The 17,636-nt window shown below is 34.9% G+C and overlaps 1 protein-coding gene across 2 annotated transcripts in view; it reads left to right on the top strand.

Moving 5' to 3' along the window:
- Positions 1–17,636, top strand: part of ITGAV (integrin subunit alpha V) — an 88,670-nt gene extending 71,034 nt beyond the window's left edge. For both annotated transcript variants that reach the window (XM_068544817.1, XM_068544816.1), the window contains exons 19-30: positions 1,236–1,303; positions 1,913–2,060; positions 2,588–2,680; positions 5,163–5,242; positions 5,624–5,704; positions 6,216–6,321; positions 6,952–7,110; positions 8,392–8,505; positions 12,488–12,601; positions 12,703–12,810; positions 13,425–13,547; positions 13,803–17,636. In XM_068544817.1, the coding sequence (XP_068400918.1) occupies positions 1,236–1,303; positions 1,913–2,060; positions 2,588–2,680; positions 5,163–5,242; positions 5,624–5,704; positions 6,216–6,321; positions 6,952–7,110; positions 8,392–8,505; positions 12,488–12,601; positions 12,703–12,810; positions 13,425–13,547; positions 13,803–13,898 (1,290 nt within the window). In that variant the 3' untranslated portion in view covers positions 13,899–17,636. The remainder of the gene's footprint in view (positions 1–1,235; positions 1,304–1,912; positions 2,061–2,587; positions 2,681–5,162; positions 5,243–5,623; positions 5,705–6,215; positions 6,322–6,951; positions 7,111–8,391; positions 8,506–12,487; positions 12,602–12,702; positions 12,811–13,424; positions 13,548–13,802) is intronic.

Here is a 17,636-nt window from a genome sequence, read left to right as displayed (position 1 = left end):
CTAACTGGGACTTTTAATACACACCATGTCACATATCATTATATCCGTTCTTTGTTCATGAACTAAATTAGCAGTGATTGTATTTGGTATCACTTATGGAGTCACCTCAGATTTCTTCTACTGGTCCTGGCCTTTTCCCTCCATCTTCTTGAAGTGCATAGCAACTGTTTACATCTAGGTCATTGAATTAGTTCACAGGTACTGTTGGGTTTCATCCCAATTAAACTGACAGTTAAGATCTCTACCATACAATTCTATTCTGGGGAGCTGTGCCTCCCTTGTGACTTGGAAACATACAGTTTTTGTTTTGTTTTGTTTTGTTTTGTTTTTTAAGAAAGCCTGTCACTGTTTTTTCCCTTTAAATCTTTTTCTCTCCTTTTTGTCTGCCTTTGGGCCTGAAGCCCTTTGGATGTTAACAATAGACAAACCAAGAATGGCTTCATCTTTTTTTAATTTCCTCTTTTATCAATTTCTTCTTTCACATCCTGCCTAACTTCTTCAGCTTCCTCCCACTATTGCTATCGGGTTTTCTATAATGTTCCAGCTGGCACATCTTATGGTCATATCTAGAGGGAGAAAGTGCAGGTCTTTGCTTATTGTACCTATCTTGGATCTGCGAATTCTAATGCTTTTGGTTCCTTTTTCTTTATCTCCTTCCAAATGGCCATGCCAGTGCTGGGCTCCTTTTGTCCAGTTTCTGTTCCCTTTGGTCTGTCTGTCTGAATTGCTGCTGTATACCCACAACTCCTTATTCTTTTATGCTCTGCAGAGGCATAATGAGAAATTCTAGAAAGGAGTTTATTTTGCCCAAGATCACACAACTTAGCTAGCAGCAGCTGAGTAAAGTAGAACCCTCATTTCTTGAATATTACTTTCTCTTCTATACTTCATTCCAAAATCATAACAGCTTAATTTGAGATAGAACTAGGTTCTATCTAATTGTTCCAACTAATTGTAAAAGGTTCCAACTAAAGGTTCCAACTGATTGTATTATACCCTATGAATCTTTTTCTTCCTTTTCATTCTTACTAGCTAAGACTGACCTATTTAAAAACAGGCAGCCATGATCCCTTTTGAATTCAGGTATATATATATATACAAGTAGAGTATATATAAATATATACATGTGTGCATAAATGTATATTCATATACATCCACATATATATTGATATACACTGCATATGTGACCTGTACTGGTATTTATTCATGTAGAGAAAAATAAAATTTTTTTCTAGGCTCATATTCTGCTTGACTGTGGTGAAGACAATGTCTGTAAACCCAAATTGGAAGTTTCTGTAGATAGGTAAGTTTTGCTCCAAATAATAGACTGTATAATAAGAAATTTAAATGAAAGAACACATTTTTCTATTAAAGTAATAGTAATGAGAATTAGTTACGTTGGAGGATAATGCATGGTTTTCAGTAAAGCTATAAATATTGAGCTTTAAAAAAATAGGTGCTATGTTTTCACTAGCTACCTAGGTTAACAGATCTCTTCCTATTCAGCATTGAGTAGTGTCACAAAGTAACATTATATCCTCTTAAAGATACTCTTAACTAAAGGACTTACTACCATTTTATACGATGTATAAATTATAGCGAATATTGTGAGTATCATGACAAATGATTAATTCAGGCTTTAGAAAAAAAATCAGGGGATTAATAAGTACAAAGGGATATAAAATTACTTCCATAATACATATGAGTGATAGTGATATGCTAAAGGCATCAGTGTTTTCTTTTACTGGGAGAAGCATTGGATTTGCACCCAGTGTGCTATTTCCAGTTTTCTGTTGAGCTGTAGAGTAGTCTTAAAAAATCTCGAGACACTGTTGAACATGTCAGTGCTTTGAATAGTCATGCTCTCGCCGTGCAGTCTTTTTTCATTGTCTAGATTTGTGTTAACTCGTAGTGATCAAAAGAAGATCTATATTGGGGACGACAACCCTCTGACCTTGATTGTTAAGGCTCAGAATCAGGGGGAAGGTGCCTATGAAGCTGAGCTCATCGTTTCCATCCCACCGCAGGCCGATTTCATCGGGGTGGTCCGCAACAGTGAAGTAAGCAAGCTGCCTCTTTAAAAATCGAAATGCACTCATAGTTCTCATTAACGTTAATGAGCTGCTCCCCTATTTAGTGTAGTACAAGCTTACCCATTCTACCTAAGGCTAAATTGCTAGACAATGGAGTGCCTATCTTACATAATTCCTTTCAAGCCGAATAACTTTACATAATGCATTGATAGGACATTTTAAAAACTGCTAGCTAAGTGCCTGAAGCAGGGTCAGATGGATAAAGTGTCTAAGCCTGGCCATCAAATAATTTTTCAGAGGTAATATGGTTATGTATCTATGTCCTCTAGGGATTGTTCAGAAACACTTTGACTTTATATGTGGCAGTTGTACACAATTCTGGTTTCCCCCGTACCCCTCATTGCTCAAATAGATGCATTTGCTTTGTAAAGCAAGAAACCTAAACATCCACCTGCATGATATTGTCTAGGAACTTTAAAGTCTTATTATGGCTTCTGCATTTTTTTGGTCATTAATTTATTTTCCTTTCAATCCTTTTTCTTTGTCTATCAAAGGCTTTAGCAAGACTTTCCTGTGCCTTTAAGACAGAAAACCAAACCCGCCAGGTAGTATGTGACCTTGGAAACCCAATGAAGGCTGGAACTCAAGTAAGACATTTTAATTAAATGGATTTTATTTTTCTTTTATAGAGAATAGCATATTTTTCTGTGGGTTTGTCCATAGTCATTTTTTTATAAGCACTTCAAAATAGTATCTAAACTGGCTTTGATTTAGAATGTAGTGATCATCAGAGTTTAGTTTTGATTAAGATACTAAAGTAATGGGTTGTGTTATTACCTGTATTCAGTAAGCTGCTCTTCACCTTCAATTTGGTAAATGGATGAGAACATGGTTGAAACTAAGGACTGAGATTGTAACTTTGATATTTTAAACTAACACTTTAATGCATCCTCAAAGCTACTCTGACAAATACCAAGACTGTCATTCTTAAGTGAGTTAGAATGATCTCATTAACTTGAAACCTATATGGTCATCCCAATAGGATCAAAGAGCACAGTGGTTAGATCAGGCTCCCCTTCAGGGGGTGGAGAAGGGAGCCCAGGAGCTTGAGAAGAAGCGCTCAGTGGGTTGCTTCCCAAATCCTCTAAAAAGGAAACAAAAATATACCTTGTAGAATTCCTATTATCAAGGAAAAAAAAAAAATCAACAGTATATTTCATGTTACCTTTTCGATAGAATTTAATTTAATGAGCACATAGATATTGGTAATTTGAAGATCTATGATAATATGGAGCTGAATATTACGTATCTACCCATATAAACAACATCTCTCCCATTAGATGTTGTTTAAGGGTACAGACTTGCAAGTAAGTCTAGAGCTCTAATGTGCAGCATAGTGATTATAGACAACAGTAACGTATTATAATCATCAAACTTGCAAGAGACTAGGTCTTAATAATTCCAACCAGAAAAAAGAAATGATAATTATGTTATGTGACAGAGGTGCAATTATTGCCACAGTGGCAATCATATAACAGTGTATAAATGTATCAAATCAACCTTAAATTTACAGTGTTATATGTCAAATATATTTCAATAAAAATAAATATTTCATATTTCTTTAAATATATTTTCCATTAAAGTCATTATTATTTCTAGATATAAGGTCTCTTAGGGAAAAGGGCTTGAACAAAGTACCCAGAGTTGCATTTTTTCACATGTATTTAACACAGTTTTTAACTACAATGTTTCATTAACAAGTGAGCATGCTTTTTTTTTTTTTTTAAACATCTTTATTGAAGTATAATTGCTTCACAATGGTGTGTTAGTTTCTGCTTTATAGCAAAGTGAATCAGCTACACATATACACACGTTCCCGTATCTCCTCCCTCCTGCATCTCCCTCCCTCCCACCCTCCCCATCCCACCCCCCCAGGCGGTCTCAAAGCACTGAGCTGATCTCCCTGTGCTATGCGGCTGCTTTGAGAGAGGGTCATGGACATATATACACTACCAAATGTAAAATAGATAGCTAGTGGGAAGCAGGAGGATGCTTTTTATTTTCTTTTTTTTTTTTTTTTAATTTTTTATTTATTTATTTTATTTATGGCTGTGTTGGGTCTTCGTTTCTGTGCCAGGGCTTTCTCCAGCTGTGGCAAGTGGGGGCCACTCTTCATCGCGGCGCGCGGGCCTCTCACTATCGTGGCCTCTCTCGTTGAGGAGCACAGGCTCCAGACGCGCAGGCTCAGTAATTGTGGCTCACGGGCCCAACGGGCCCAGTTGCTCTGCGGCATGTGGGATCTTCCCAGACCAGGGCTCGAACCCGTGTCCCCTGCATTGGCAGGCAGATTCTCAACCACTGTGCCACCAGGGAAGCCCGCTTTTTATTTTCTTATATTCTCGTTCTCTCTAGCTTTCTCACTCACTGCTCACTCAGTATAGATAATTCCAGGTTGATTCTTGTGGCTGGCTCCAAGCTTTGTAAAGTGGGAGGCAGTTTGACGAGGTCCCCTAGAAGGGCCATTTTTAGAGGTCATTTATGTGACCCCCCAAGAAGGCTGCTTTCCCTTACCTTGTAGCTCAGTTTTTTCTTTAAAATAACAATTTTCCTCCTGCAGAAGTTAAGATGTTTGTTATTGATGGAGTTGTGGGTGACGTGGAGAAATTCTGCTTCTGGCCCTACATCTGTCCTTTTTAGCCAAGTTCTGTCACTCTTGTAAGCCATCTGTTTCTTCCTTCCTGCTCCATTAACACAAGTTCATGTGTTAGCTTCCTGTCACCAAATTATTGTGCATAACTACTATACAGTCATTGGGTCAACAAGCAACTCCTCTTGCATTTTTCAGAAAGTTAATATTAGTAAATATAATAAGGAGATAATTAGTTAATATTATAAGGAGATATAATTATGGTTAATCATTGTTAAACAGGCTCCATTATGGATTGGCCCAAGTATCTGAAATAATAGAGATTTGATAGAAGATCAGACTTAACTATCTTTGCTAGAGTACTTTCAGTTTTATTGTAAGTTCAGAAAAACCCTATTCTTTTTTCTTTGGACGCTGGATTTGAAATTTCACTAATTTGACACTGTTCTAACTAACATTGCCATCTTTCCCTCCTCCTTCAGCTCCTAGCTGGTCTTCGTTTCAGTGTGCACCAGCAATCAGAGATGGATACTTCCGTGAAATTTGACTTACAAATCCAAAGGTAGGAAAACAACTTTTTTCCATTTATAATAACTATGGAGGAAATATTATTTGTTATAAATATGTTATGCAATATACTTAAATATTCTGGAAAAGGATAGACTAAAATTTTAGTACTTAATTATAGCATTTTCAAATCAATATTTACATCATAAGAATAATTTATGTTGCTTTTGAGTTTGTAAAACAAAACTAAAAGTTAAATAAAAATCATCTTCTTGGAATTAAATGCTAATGAAAATAATTATTTTGATTTGCGCAGTTTGTCATTTCTTTACCGCTTTTAATCTGTTTACTTTTAGTTTCACTGCATTTGCCTCTGTATGCTATTGATGACGATTATGCTCAAGTCAGTCCTACATATATTTTTTTTCTTTTTCAGCTCCAATCTTTTTGACAAAGTAAGCCCGGTTGTATCTTACAAAGTTGACCTTGCTGTTTTAGCTGCTGTTGAGATAAGAGGGTCAGTATGATTACCCAGTTGAGTATCTCATTCTCATGATTTAAACTACTTTAAAAGTAGTTACTTCTTAAAAGTAAGTCCTAGGGCCCCTAGCTTCTTTTGGATAGTAGACACTCCATGTTTCGGTGTCGTTTTACTAGAGCTGTAGCTTCTGTAGAAAGAAGAAGGTCCTGGGTGTATTCCAAAGCCCCGAATATTTATTTGATAACCCTTTGGAAATAAACCAGACATGGCAAAAGTGGCACAAAATAAATTTATTGAACTTTTATGTAAAAGTTCACCTGTTATCAATTCACCTGTTACATTAGATTCAATAAAGAGTAGTTTGTATGTCCATCTGTGCATGTACACATACAAGTATAGTTTTTGTTTTTGTTTTGTCTGTTAAATGTATGGTGTTTTTTTTTTTTTTTAATTCTGATTTTATTCATTTGGACACTAGGTACTTTTGAAAATGAACTGACCATATCATTTTGATATTCATGGTAGGTTTTCTTTGGTCATTGTTTAGAGTCTCAAGTCCTGATCATATCTTTCTTCCGATTCCAAATTGGGAGCACAAGGAGAACCCTGAGACTGAAGAAGACGTTGGGCCAGTTGTTCAGCACATCTACGAGGTTTGCAGCTGTTGGATTTAACTGATACCTGGTAGAGAGCCAACAAAGAGAGGAATAGATAGGCTCTTTTTAAAAAACAAGTCTATTTAACTTTTATGTAAACTCTGCATAGTTTAAGTATGTACCAGAGATTTATTTGAATTTTTTCCCTATTCTTAAGTTCATTTTTATTAGACAGGTAGCTTCCAGTAGTAAAAGAAAGCTGTTTATACAAATTGTTGTTTAAAACCAATTAGTAAAAAAAAATAATAAAATTAACTTAAAAATAACATTTTATTATTATTTTAATAATAAAATAAAACCAGTTAGTTCTACTTGAATAAAAGGAATACGTCACTGAATAAAATTTTGGTTCTGTAGGAAGAAAATTTTCTATGCCACTTATCAGTAACTTTTTCACGTTTTCCTCTTTTGTTTATGTATTCATCCTGACTTATACTGCCCTACGCAGAGGCAGATGTTGAATTTGATTCTTTTGCATAATAATGATCATGTTGTAATATTAGAGTAACTATGGAAACACTGCTGTTATTCAAATCCTGTTGCTTAATGATTCCTAAAGTTGCTGTAGGGGAAGGATTATAGAATAGATTTTTGCCCAAAGTATTTACTTGTCCTTCTCCTCATTAGCTGAGAAATAACGGTCCGAGTTCATTCAGCAAGGCAATGCTAAATCTTCAGTGGCCTTACAAATATAACAATAACACTTTGTTGTACATCCTTCAATATGATATTGATGGGCCAATGAACTGCACTTCAGATATGGAGATCAACCCTTTGAGAATTAAGGTAATGTGCTTAATAGCAACTGTTTATTATGATGATATTTTATTGCTTTTCTTTCTAAATCTATAAAAGAAATGCATGAAATAAACAATTGTTTTAATAATAAATCTATCCTGCGAAAATATTTTAGTTCATAACCAGTACACTATGAATTAAATTGTTTATTTGTGTAATGAGTAAGGATGAATTCTGTGAAGTCCTAGTAAACCATTTATTTATGTAGTGTTTAGTGAGCCTCCGGAGATACTCTTTGTGTTTTTTTTGGCCGTGTCTCGCAGCTTGCGGGTTCTTAGTTCCCTGACCAGGGATTGAACCCACTCTCTTGACAGTGAAAGTGCGGAGTCCTAACCACTGGACCGCCAGGGAGTTCCCATCCGGAGATATTCTTAAGTGACCCAATTTGACTTTGGTTTTATCGCAGAGTGGTTTATCCACATGTAATATGTGTCAAGGGTGTTTGGATGTTGAAATTTTTGTCTTTGGGATAAGATATAACATTTTACTCTTGGCTCTTTTGACTTGACCTAGAAAAATGTCATTTTATGGAATTCTATTTGGATATAGCCTTCTCCATCCTAGCACATTTGTTTGGATAAGAAGCTATCACAGGGGCTTCCCTGGTGGCGCAGTGGTTGAGAATCTGCCTGCCAATGCAGACGACACAGGTTCGAGCCCTTGTCTGGGAAGATCCCACATGCCGCGGAGCAACTAGGCCCGTGAGCCACAACTACTGAGCCTGCGCGTCTGGAGCTTGTGCTCCGCAACAAGAGAGGCCGCGATAGTGAGAGGCCCGCGCACCGCGATGAAGAGTGGCCCCTGCTTGCCGCAACTAGAGAAAGCCCTTGCACAGAAATGAAGACCCAACACAGCCAAAACTAAATAAATAAATAAATAAATTTTAAACTATTAAAAAAAAAAAAGCTATCACAGTTTGGAGTAAGGAAAGTTAAGAAAACAAAGCAAAAAATGTATACTCATGATTGACATACATCACAGATGTACACTGTGAAATTTCAAGCTTTTTCTAAGTATTTTATCAGTTTCCTCTCTAGCTATGCAAGGGGAGAAAATGATGGCTAGGTAGAGGTAATTTTTTTCCCGCATATTAAGGACTCTAATCTTTATTTCCTTTGCTTAGTTTTAGCCATATATTAAGTGGTAAATTTTCTGTCATACCAAATTTTTAGTCACTATATTTCAATCACGTATAACAGTTTATGCCAAAATGTCAATGCAAAATATTTTCCATTGTTATTTACCACCAGTTTATTTATGTAATCCTAGATCTCAAATTCGCAAACAACTGAAAAGAATGACACAATTGGTGGGCAAGGTGACCGGAACCATCTCATCACTAAGCGGGATCTCACCCTCAGTGAAGGAGATGTGCACACTTTGGTAAGTGGCATTTCAACAACAAGCACCTTAAATATTTTAAAATATGTGATTATAGAACTGATGCCAAAGAACATTTCAAAAGGAACAATAGCTGTGCTGGAAAGAACTCCGTATATTTTTATACCATTCACTCCTCTTACTTTCCTTGTTCCTAATTGAATTAATGCCACATTTTCTTCAAATGATCTGTCTTTGTAGCTTACTAATAAAAATGTTTTATGTTCTAACTTATGTCTCTGACTGCACTCCTTTAACTGACCTCTTTCTCGGTCTCACCCTAATCTTTGAAGCTGATGTTCAATATTGCAGAAAAAAACAGAAGGGCTCAACAGAAATATAAGAATAATTAGCATTCTGATCAACTTTTATTGAGTCAGCCTGTCTAATGACTATAATGTTATAAAGAGGTTTGTCACTTAAGTTTTTAAAATTTAACAGATCTGCAAACCATCAACTAACAGAGAACCTGGTATAGTGTTTATGTTCATTAGTGATCACCAGTTACTTTCACATCTCCAGATTCCATGGTTCTTCTTAGTTTTCATTCAGTTCAACTGCACAGTGACTTTTTGGCACAATTAATCACTTCCTCCTCTGTGAAACACTCCTCTCTCACTTCTCGGGCACTACTGTCTTGGTTGTCCACCTACCACAACTGGCTACTTTGTCTTAATCTCCATTTCCAGACCTTTAAGCTCTAGAGAGTATTCCAGGGCTCAGATCTCAGAGTTCTTGTCTGCTCCGCCTATGGTCATTCGTTAGATCTGTGCAGTCCAGTGTTGTAGACACCAGCCACATTTCAAGTGTTCAGTAGCCACATGTGGCTAGTGGCTACCACTTCGGGAAGCGCAGGTATCTCCGCATTGATGATTTCTGTCATTGTAGAAGGTTCTATCTGACAGTGCCATATGAGACAATCTTAATCATTCATATGGCTGGTAAGTACCATTTCTATGTAGATGACTTTGATTAATATTTCCGACCCGATCCTCTGCATTGAACTCCAGACTCCATTATCCAACTACCTACTGGAACTCCTCTTAAATATTTAATAGGAATCTTAAACTGAATTCTAAGAACATATCCTTGAGTTTTCTCAACTCTGATCTTTCTGTGGTGGTCCGCATTTTAGTAAATATCAACTCTGTTCTCTGTCCCAAATTTGGGCATGGTGCTTGGCTCTCCTCTTTCTCTCAAACTTCATAATCCTACATATCAGCAAATTCTGTCATTATCTACTTTCAAAATAGCCAGAATATGGCCCCTTCTTGCCGTCTCTACCACTGGCACGACCTAACCTAGACCACCTTCGTCTCTCACTTAAACTATTGCCAAACCTCCAGTTGGACTCCATATTTCTGGCCCTGTCACCACGACAGTCTATTTGCCACATAGAAGCCATAACGATCCTTTTAAAAGTAGGTCAGGTCGTGTCACTCCAGTGTCTTCCTGTCTAACTCAGAGAGAAAACCAGAGGCTGCAAAGCCTTCAAGCCCAACAGGTCACAAGCCTTTTTTTAAAGGCTATTGCCTTTAAAAAAAAATTTTTTTTTGTAGTCATCCTCATTGGAGTGAAGTAGCATCTCATCGTAGTTTTATTTGGATTTCCCTAATGACTAATGATGCTGAGCATCTTTTCATTTGTATATCTTCTTTCGAAAAATCTCTATTCAAACCTTTTGCCCATATTTAAATTGGGTCGTTTGCCTTTTGTTGTTGAGTCATGAGGAGTTCTTTATATATTCTGGATACTACCCTTATCAGAGCTGTTACTGCACATATTTTCTCTCATTCTGTAAGTTGTCTTTTTTACTTTCTTGATAGTATTTGTTGATGGAAAAAAGGTTTTAAATTTAAAGAAGTCCAAATTTCTTTTCTCAAGTCTATCTCTTCTTGTGTTGCTTAGATTTTTACTGTCATATTTTAAAAACCATTGCCTAACCCAAAGTCCTGGAGATTTTTACTTTTTAAAAATTTTTTACTTTTTTTACTTTTTAAAATATTTATTTTTACTTTTTAAAATATTTATTTACTTTTTACTTTTTAAAATATTTTTACTTTTTAAAATATTTTTTTACTTTTTACTTTTTAAAATATTTTTACTTTTTAAAATATTTATTTATTTATTTGGCTAGGCCGGGTCTTAGTTGTGCACGTGGGATCTTTGTTGCCACGTGCGGGATCTTCATTGCTGCATGCAGGATCTTTTAGTTGTGCCATGTGGGATCTTTAGTTGTGGCATGCAGGATCTTTAGTTGTGGCATGCGGGCTCTGGTTCCCTGACCAGAGATCAAACCCCAGGCCCCCTGCGTTGGGAGCGCAGAGTCTTAACTACTGGACCACCAGGGAAGTCCCTGGTTTTCTAAGTTTTATACTTTTAGCTCTTACTTTTATATCTCTGATCCATATAGAGTTAATTTTTGTATACGGTGTGAAGTAGAGGCCCAGATTCATTCTTTTGCATGTGGTTTTCTAGCTCTCCCTGCATCATTTATTGGAAAGACCTGTCTCTTCCCTTTAAATGGTCTTGGCTCCCTTGTTGAAAATGAATTGACTGTGAATGTATGGGTTTATTTCTGGACTCTCAATTCTATTCCATTGATCTATACATGCATCCTAATTTTTTTGATCATTGTCCTTCTGCAGTAAATTTTGAAATTGGGGAGTGTGAGCCCTGCAGTGTTTTCATCTTTTTCAAGATTGTTTTGACTAGTTGGGGTTCCTGGCAATTCCATATGAATTTTAGGATAGCTTGTCCATTTCTACAAAAATGGTAGTTGGAATTTTTTTGTGTGTGTGGAATTTTGATAGCAATTTTATTGGATCTGTCTATCACTTTGGTAATATTGCCATCTTAATATTAAGTCTTTCAGTCCTTGAACATGAGCTGTCTTCTGTTTATTTAGGTCTTCTTTAATTTCTTTCAAAAATATTTTGTAGTTTTCTGTGCACAAGTCATGCACTTCCTTAGTTACGTATTTTATTCTTGTTAAATGCTATTTAAAATAGAATTGTTTTTTAAAATTTCATTTTCATATTTTTCATTGCTAGTGTATAGAAAAACAATTCATATTAGTATACTGATCTTGTATTCTATACCTTTTCTGTACTTGTTTATTAGCTTTAATAGTTTTATTGTGGATTCTTTAAAGTTTTCTGTAAGTAAGATTCTATCATCTTTGAATAGAGATAGCTTTACTTCTTTCTTTCCAGTCTGGATACCATTTATTTAATTTTTTTCTTGCTTAATTGCACTGGCTAGAACCTTCTGAACAATGTAGAATAGAAGTGTCATGAGTGGGCACTGTTGTCCAGTTCTTGATCTTAGGGGAAAAGCATCCATTCTTTCACCAGTAAGTATGATGTTAGCTGTGGGCTTTTCATAGGTGCCCTTTATCAGGTCAAGGGAGTTTGCTTCTATTCCTATTCATCAACTGGAGGTGTCACTTACTGGATAACACTGTTGTGAGGTATATGCATATGACATGTCTAATGCAGTTTGACCAGCACGTAGAAGGTGGTGAATATTTATTACTTTTGACTGTCTGCCTTCAAGTTACTGATAAAAACACTCATGGCACTTGATTTCTACAGGTCTGACGTAGAATAGCTATTAAAGATTCACTCTGTTTCTTTTTCTTTTCCACAGGCATATTGTGATCTGATTTTCATGTCTTACTAAATAAAATCACCATGCTCTGGATTTGCCTAAAGAATGTTGAGTTCTAGATATAACAATAAATATTTTAATATTATAGCACTTATCCTTCCGTAACAAATCACATTAAAACCAACCCCTTCATAACAAGAAGCATTCATAGATTCAACTATTAGCCTACTCATTTTAAACGTTACTGCTGTTAAGGCAAAAGAATCTAGATCATCTCTTTAGCCTTCACATAAAACAAGTCAATTGTCTACTTTTCATATATTGAAGAGATGATAGAATGATCTTTTCTTTTAAGTAAGTAATTTTTTGGCAGGGTTGTGGAATTGCTGAATGCTTGAAGATTGTCTGCCAGGTGGGGCGACTAGACAGAGGAAAGAGTGCAATCCTGTATGTAAAGTCTCTACTGTGGACTGAGACCTTTATGAATGTAAGTGGGCAGATGCAGCATTCAGCAAACTTATCCATTTTTTAGAAGAAATAAAAAAGGCCTGACATATAGAAAATCATTTTATTGTTATTCCAATATAGAAGGAAAACCAGAATCATTCATATTCTCTGAAGTCGTCTGCTTCATTTAATGTCATAGAGTTTCCTTATAAGAACCTTCCAATTGAGGACATCTTCAACTCCACATTGGTAAGTCATTGATTTGGGGAAATGGAATAAATGCACTCAGTTCAATACCATAGATATTTTAATTTTATTTTAAATAATGGCAGTTAATTATTTTGATAATTTAAAGTAACTTGAGTTATTTGAATGGATTATAACCTAGTATAAACTAGTTTAATATTACTATTTTCCTCCCCCCATCCCAGAATTGTTAAAGGTAGACCTTTTACTTTAGCATCTTGTCCTTTGTAAGATACTTAGCATCACTAAATTTCATGAGGGAAAATTTGGGGAATTTCTCCCCACAGAGTTAGAAAGTTGGAAATTAACTGCAGTAAGTGAGGGCATTTTATAAATCTTTAATTTGAGGATTAAAATGGGACCAACACATCATAAACTGGGTTGGATTATTTAAAAATCATTTCAGAGTCAGTCAGAGGTTAACCTGTTGAGAGTTTCGTGTGTGTGTGTGTGTGTGTGTGTGTGTATGCTATTGATACCAAATGTGTAATCATAAATTATCATGTACTAGAAAATAAAATAATGTAACATTGACATAAAATATAGTAGACATTCAGATATTTGTTGAATGATTCAGTGAACTATTTTTAAAACTCAAGTACTTTTTCCCCCAACAGGTTACCACTAATGTCACCTGGGGCATTCAGCCATCACCCATGCCTGTACCTGTGTGGGTGATCATTTTAGCAGTTCTCGCAGGATTGTTGTTACTGGCTGTTTTGGTATTTGTAATGTACAGGGTAAGTGATGGACTTAGGAAGAGAGGGAGGGAGGGGAAGCAGAAGAAAAGGAGAAGGGAGGGAGCAAAAGAAGGGAGGGAAAGAAGAAAGGGACCTTTAATGATGATGCATGATGAGCACTCCTTATCATTTGAAGGAAGAAAAATTCAACTAAGTGCCATTTAAATTTTCTTGGTCATAATATGGTCACTCAGAATACTTTCAGTATTCTTCATTGATGTGGCAGTAATGTGAGTTTTTTTTTTCACCTGGCAGATGGGCTTCTTTAAACGTGTCCGGCCACCTCAAGAAGAACAAGAAAGGGAACAGCTTCAACCTCATGAAAATGGTGAAGGAAACTCAGAAACTTAACTGTGATTTTTAAGTTGTGCTACATCCTGTCCCATTAGAAGTACCAACTTCATTATAGATTTTAAAATTTCCTTCATGAGGAATAAAGTTCCAAGACTGTACTGCTGATGGTACCTATTGGTATTAAGCACAAAGTGAGAGCAATATTTGTCAACCTTTTCATTATAATTAAGTTCAGACATACATTTAATACACATCCACTGACTTGTATTTTTAGGTATTTAAATAATAACATTTCAAGTGATAGATCTTCTTCAATGTACGTAAGACAGGTAGTGACTGAGTTACCACTTTATCTAAAATAGTACCTCCTACAATTATTGTTTCTGATTTTGTATGTTGGATTTTGTTTGTTGTTGTTTTTGTTGTTTTAAAGCAATCCACATTTGGACCTTAGGATCCACATCTTTTGTAGAGATACTTACTGTTAATACACATTACACTACAGTTGAGTTTTCAAGCTAACTTTATAACTGCATAAACTTGGATTTTAATATTACCTATGTGGTAGAACTTTAAAAAAAGAAGAAAGCGTGATCCCATCAAAACTCTTTCCTGTAATAGCAAAGGTACAGTTTTTTGTTTTAATCTGAAAATTGAGTACATGCTATTAAATTTTTATTTATATTTTTATCCACAGTCCATTTGATTACATTTTATTTTGTATAAGTTTAAGTTCTATTTCAAATCCTTTAAGTCAACTTATACTAAAAATTAGTTTTATAATCAAAAATGCCTCTTTTGTGTAGTCATTTAATTTCTGCTAAACATCATGATGCTTGAAGCCATATGGAGTTGGAAATCATTTCCAAAGTACATTTATTCCATTGCATTAGTCTGGCTATACACAATACAATCCAAAAAAAAAAAAAAAGAAGCATTTAAATTAAAAGACTATGTTTGTAGTTCTTTGACAGAGTTGCTTATTAATAGTTTGTTCTTAGATTAAAGCAAGAGTTTTCAGTTGGGATTAATTTATTTTCCTCCTATATATGTATTTTTCCTTACGTTTCCAAAACTGTTACTGAGAATGTGTCAAGATCAATGAGGAATCTTTACAACTTAGAGGAACCTGCACTCAACCTCCCAACCCTGCAAGAAATGCTTGGAATTGAAATTCTTAAAGTAGCTCACTGGTTTACTTCTAGCAATAGTGTGGTGCTGCTCAGATGGATATTACCTCAGTTGAAGCCAGGTGTAACATGTAAAAAACCAGTCTATAAACCAGTCTAACATGTGAAACCAGCTATCAAAATGACTTCTTAGAGGTTATTTTATAAGCAATTCGAGTTATTGGAAACCTTTTTAAACTTTCTTAGGTTTATTAATATAAATTACTTTTCTAGGATTTTTAATTAAAAGCTGCACAGGTGGCAAGTTGTAGTTTTATAAGTCCGTAGGGTGATGAACCTTCTAGAGGAATATGTGAATTATTCACAGTTCCTCCAGGCCTGGGGATAACTATTAATTATACCTATTTTTGTGCAATTACATCATGTTGTGCATTAGAAATTGAGAGTTTGATAGCTTTTTAACTACTGTCTTCATTAGGCAATGATAAATATGTCCCTTAAATAACTGAATATTTTTCTATGTTTTAAAAATAATTGAAATTTATCTTGCCATGTCTTGTGTTATAACTCCCTAACAAGTGCCTAAGCTAGAATATATTCATAAAATAGAGGCATATGTAGGTGAGTTATACAAGTTAGAACATTGACAAGACCCTATATTTAGCTTTAGTGATTTTCAAAATTAATAGGTGTTGTAATATAGATTTTATTAGTAGCTCAAAAGATCTTAGTCATATGCAGTAAGTATTTTTATTACCAATAAATTTAAAGTTTTTTAAGAAAAAAATATTTTTATCCTAGGGCCTGCCACCAGACAGTCACTGAGTTGGTCTAGAACAATGTTCACCTTACCTGTTTTCCCACCTAATAGCAGTCATTCCTGAAAATATCTGTTGGATAGAAAGTCACTCTTTTAAAAAAATGTTACTATTTGCTTTTGCACAATCTATTCCTTTTATGGCCTCTTATCTCAAGGTATAATCTTTTACCGGAGATTGAAGGAGGAGCCAAAATAGCTCAGTTGGGAGAGCATTAGACTGGAGGAGATTGAAGGGTGTTGTCATGGAAATTAACATGATGCTTTAAATTGCTCTTATGGAACGTAGTTTAAAGCAATAGTATTTTCTTTAAGAAAAATGAAGATTTATATCTGTACAAAAATATGGTAGGAGTATAATTTAAAAACCTAGTCTTTGAGGAAAATATTTGGGAAATGGTGAGTTTCTTTTTACCCTAAAGTAGCATGTGAATGTTTTGGTTAAAATGTCAAAAAATAATCACTGCTGTGTTTGTGATTTATTGAGAATTGAAAGCCATTTTGAGTGTAAAATTCTTATAACCTGATTCAGTTTAAGAAAACACACATGGTTGGGGTTGAGAATATTTAAAACATTTGATATTGGTAAGAAATATTGATGCTGTTGTTGATTTCTTAAATAGGCATTTATTTCAGACTTGATATTTTGAGAACCATTTGTGTGAGGGAGGCGCTTTCCTTTTCTTCCCTTTACCTTTTTCTTGTAATTGGTGGTTATTGTAATTCTGATTAAGTTCTTAATACTGAATTGTAAGACAATTAATCAAAATGTTAGTGCCACAATTCTACCTGTTATGAAACTACTTAGTCATAGTCAATTCTCACTGATACTTTATATAAAGAGAAAATTCAAGTATTAGAGACGATACTGGCTTCCTTAAGAGGATGTGAAAGATTTTTCATAGTGAATCATGACCCTAAGAGAGATGTATGTGGCAAAAGCATAGTATATAATAAATAGATCTGCTGGTTTTTTATAAGGCAAACAATTGTAAGTTGATTGATGTTCCTGTGTTAGAGAATGTAGTGTTGAGCTTGGCAAAGAATAAGTCATTCGTGGAATCCTTGTGTTTGACTGTTGCTTATCTCAGTGTCACTGTGTTAGTGCTCTTGGATAGCTTGTATATGTGATAGTTTGATTAATAAGAAAAAAATATAAAATTTGAAAATCGAATATAGGATCCAAAATGGTGAATGAAATGACTTAATACTCAAGTGTTTTGGAGAGTATTTCTTTTAACCTGTTGGTAGGCTAGTTTGAACGATGAACCTATGGACATGTAGAATGCATATATGCTTGTATTTCATTGTAATTTCTGATATATAATGAATTTCTTGGGAGAGGTACTGAATCTTTGATTTTTCTTGTCATTCTTCTCAAGTGCAATATAACAATGTAACCAAACCTAGATATTTCAAAGTCATTATTAATTTAGTAAACCTAATCTAAATGGAGATTTATTAGTATTTTTTGTTAGCAGGAAGGAATGATTTTGAGATGGATATACGAATGAAGTTATTTACCCCTAAAAGGTCCATTTTACACTTTATTTCAGGCTGGACATGAACTATTCCCTGCTAGTTTTGAAACACTTTGCAATATCTTAAAGTAACTTGGAAGCTGTGTATATCAATTAATTTCCTACCTAAGTAACATAGAAAATAATTTTCTTTATTTAGCTCTCTTGTGATCACCCACATTGGGTGAGACATAAAATGAGTGTCTTCTAAAATTTGTCATTTACTAACTTGATTTGAGTTAGTGAAAACTGGTACAGTGTTCTGCTTATTAGTCTCCAGTGTGTAACTTGTGTCTGTTCAATAAACTTGAGCATATGGTGCCACTTA

This window comes from Eschrichtius robustus, chromosome 5 (assembly GCF_028021215.1).
Source record: "Eschrichtius robustus isolate mEscRob2 chromosome 5, mEscRob2.pri, whole genome shotgun sequence".
Classification (NCBI taxonomy): domain Eukaryota; kingdom Metazoa; phylum Chordata; class Mammalia; order Artiodactyla; family Eschrichtiidae; genus Eschrichtius; species Eschrichtius robustus.
Note: the sequence above shows the minus strand (reverse complement) of the source record. Positions and strands in the feature narration are given on the sequence as shown.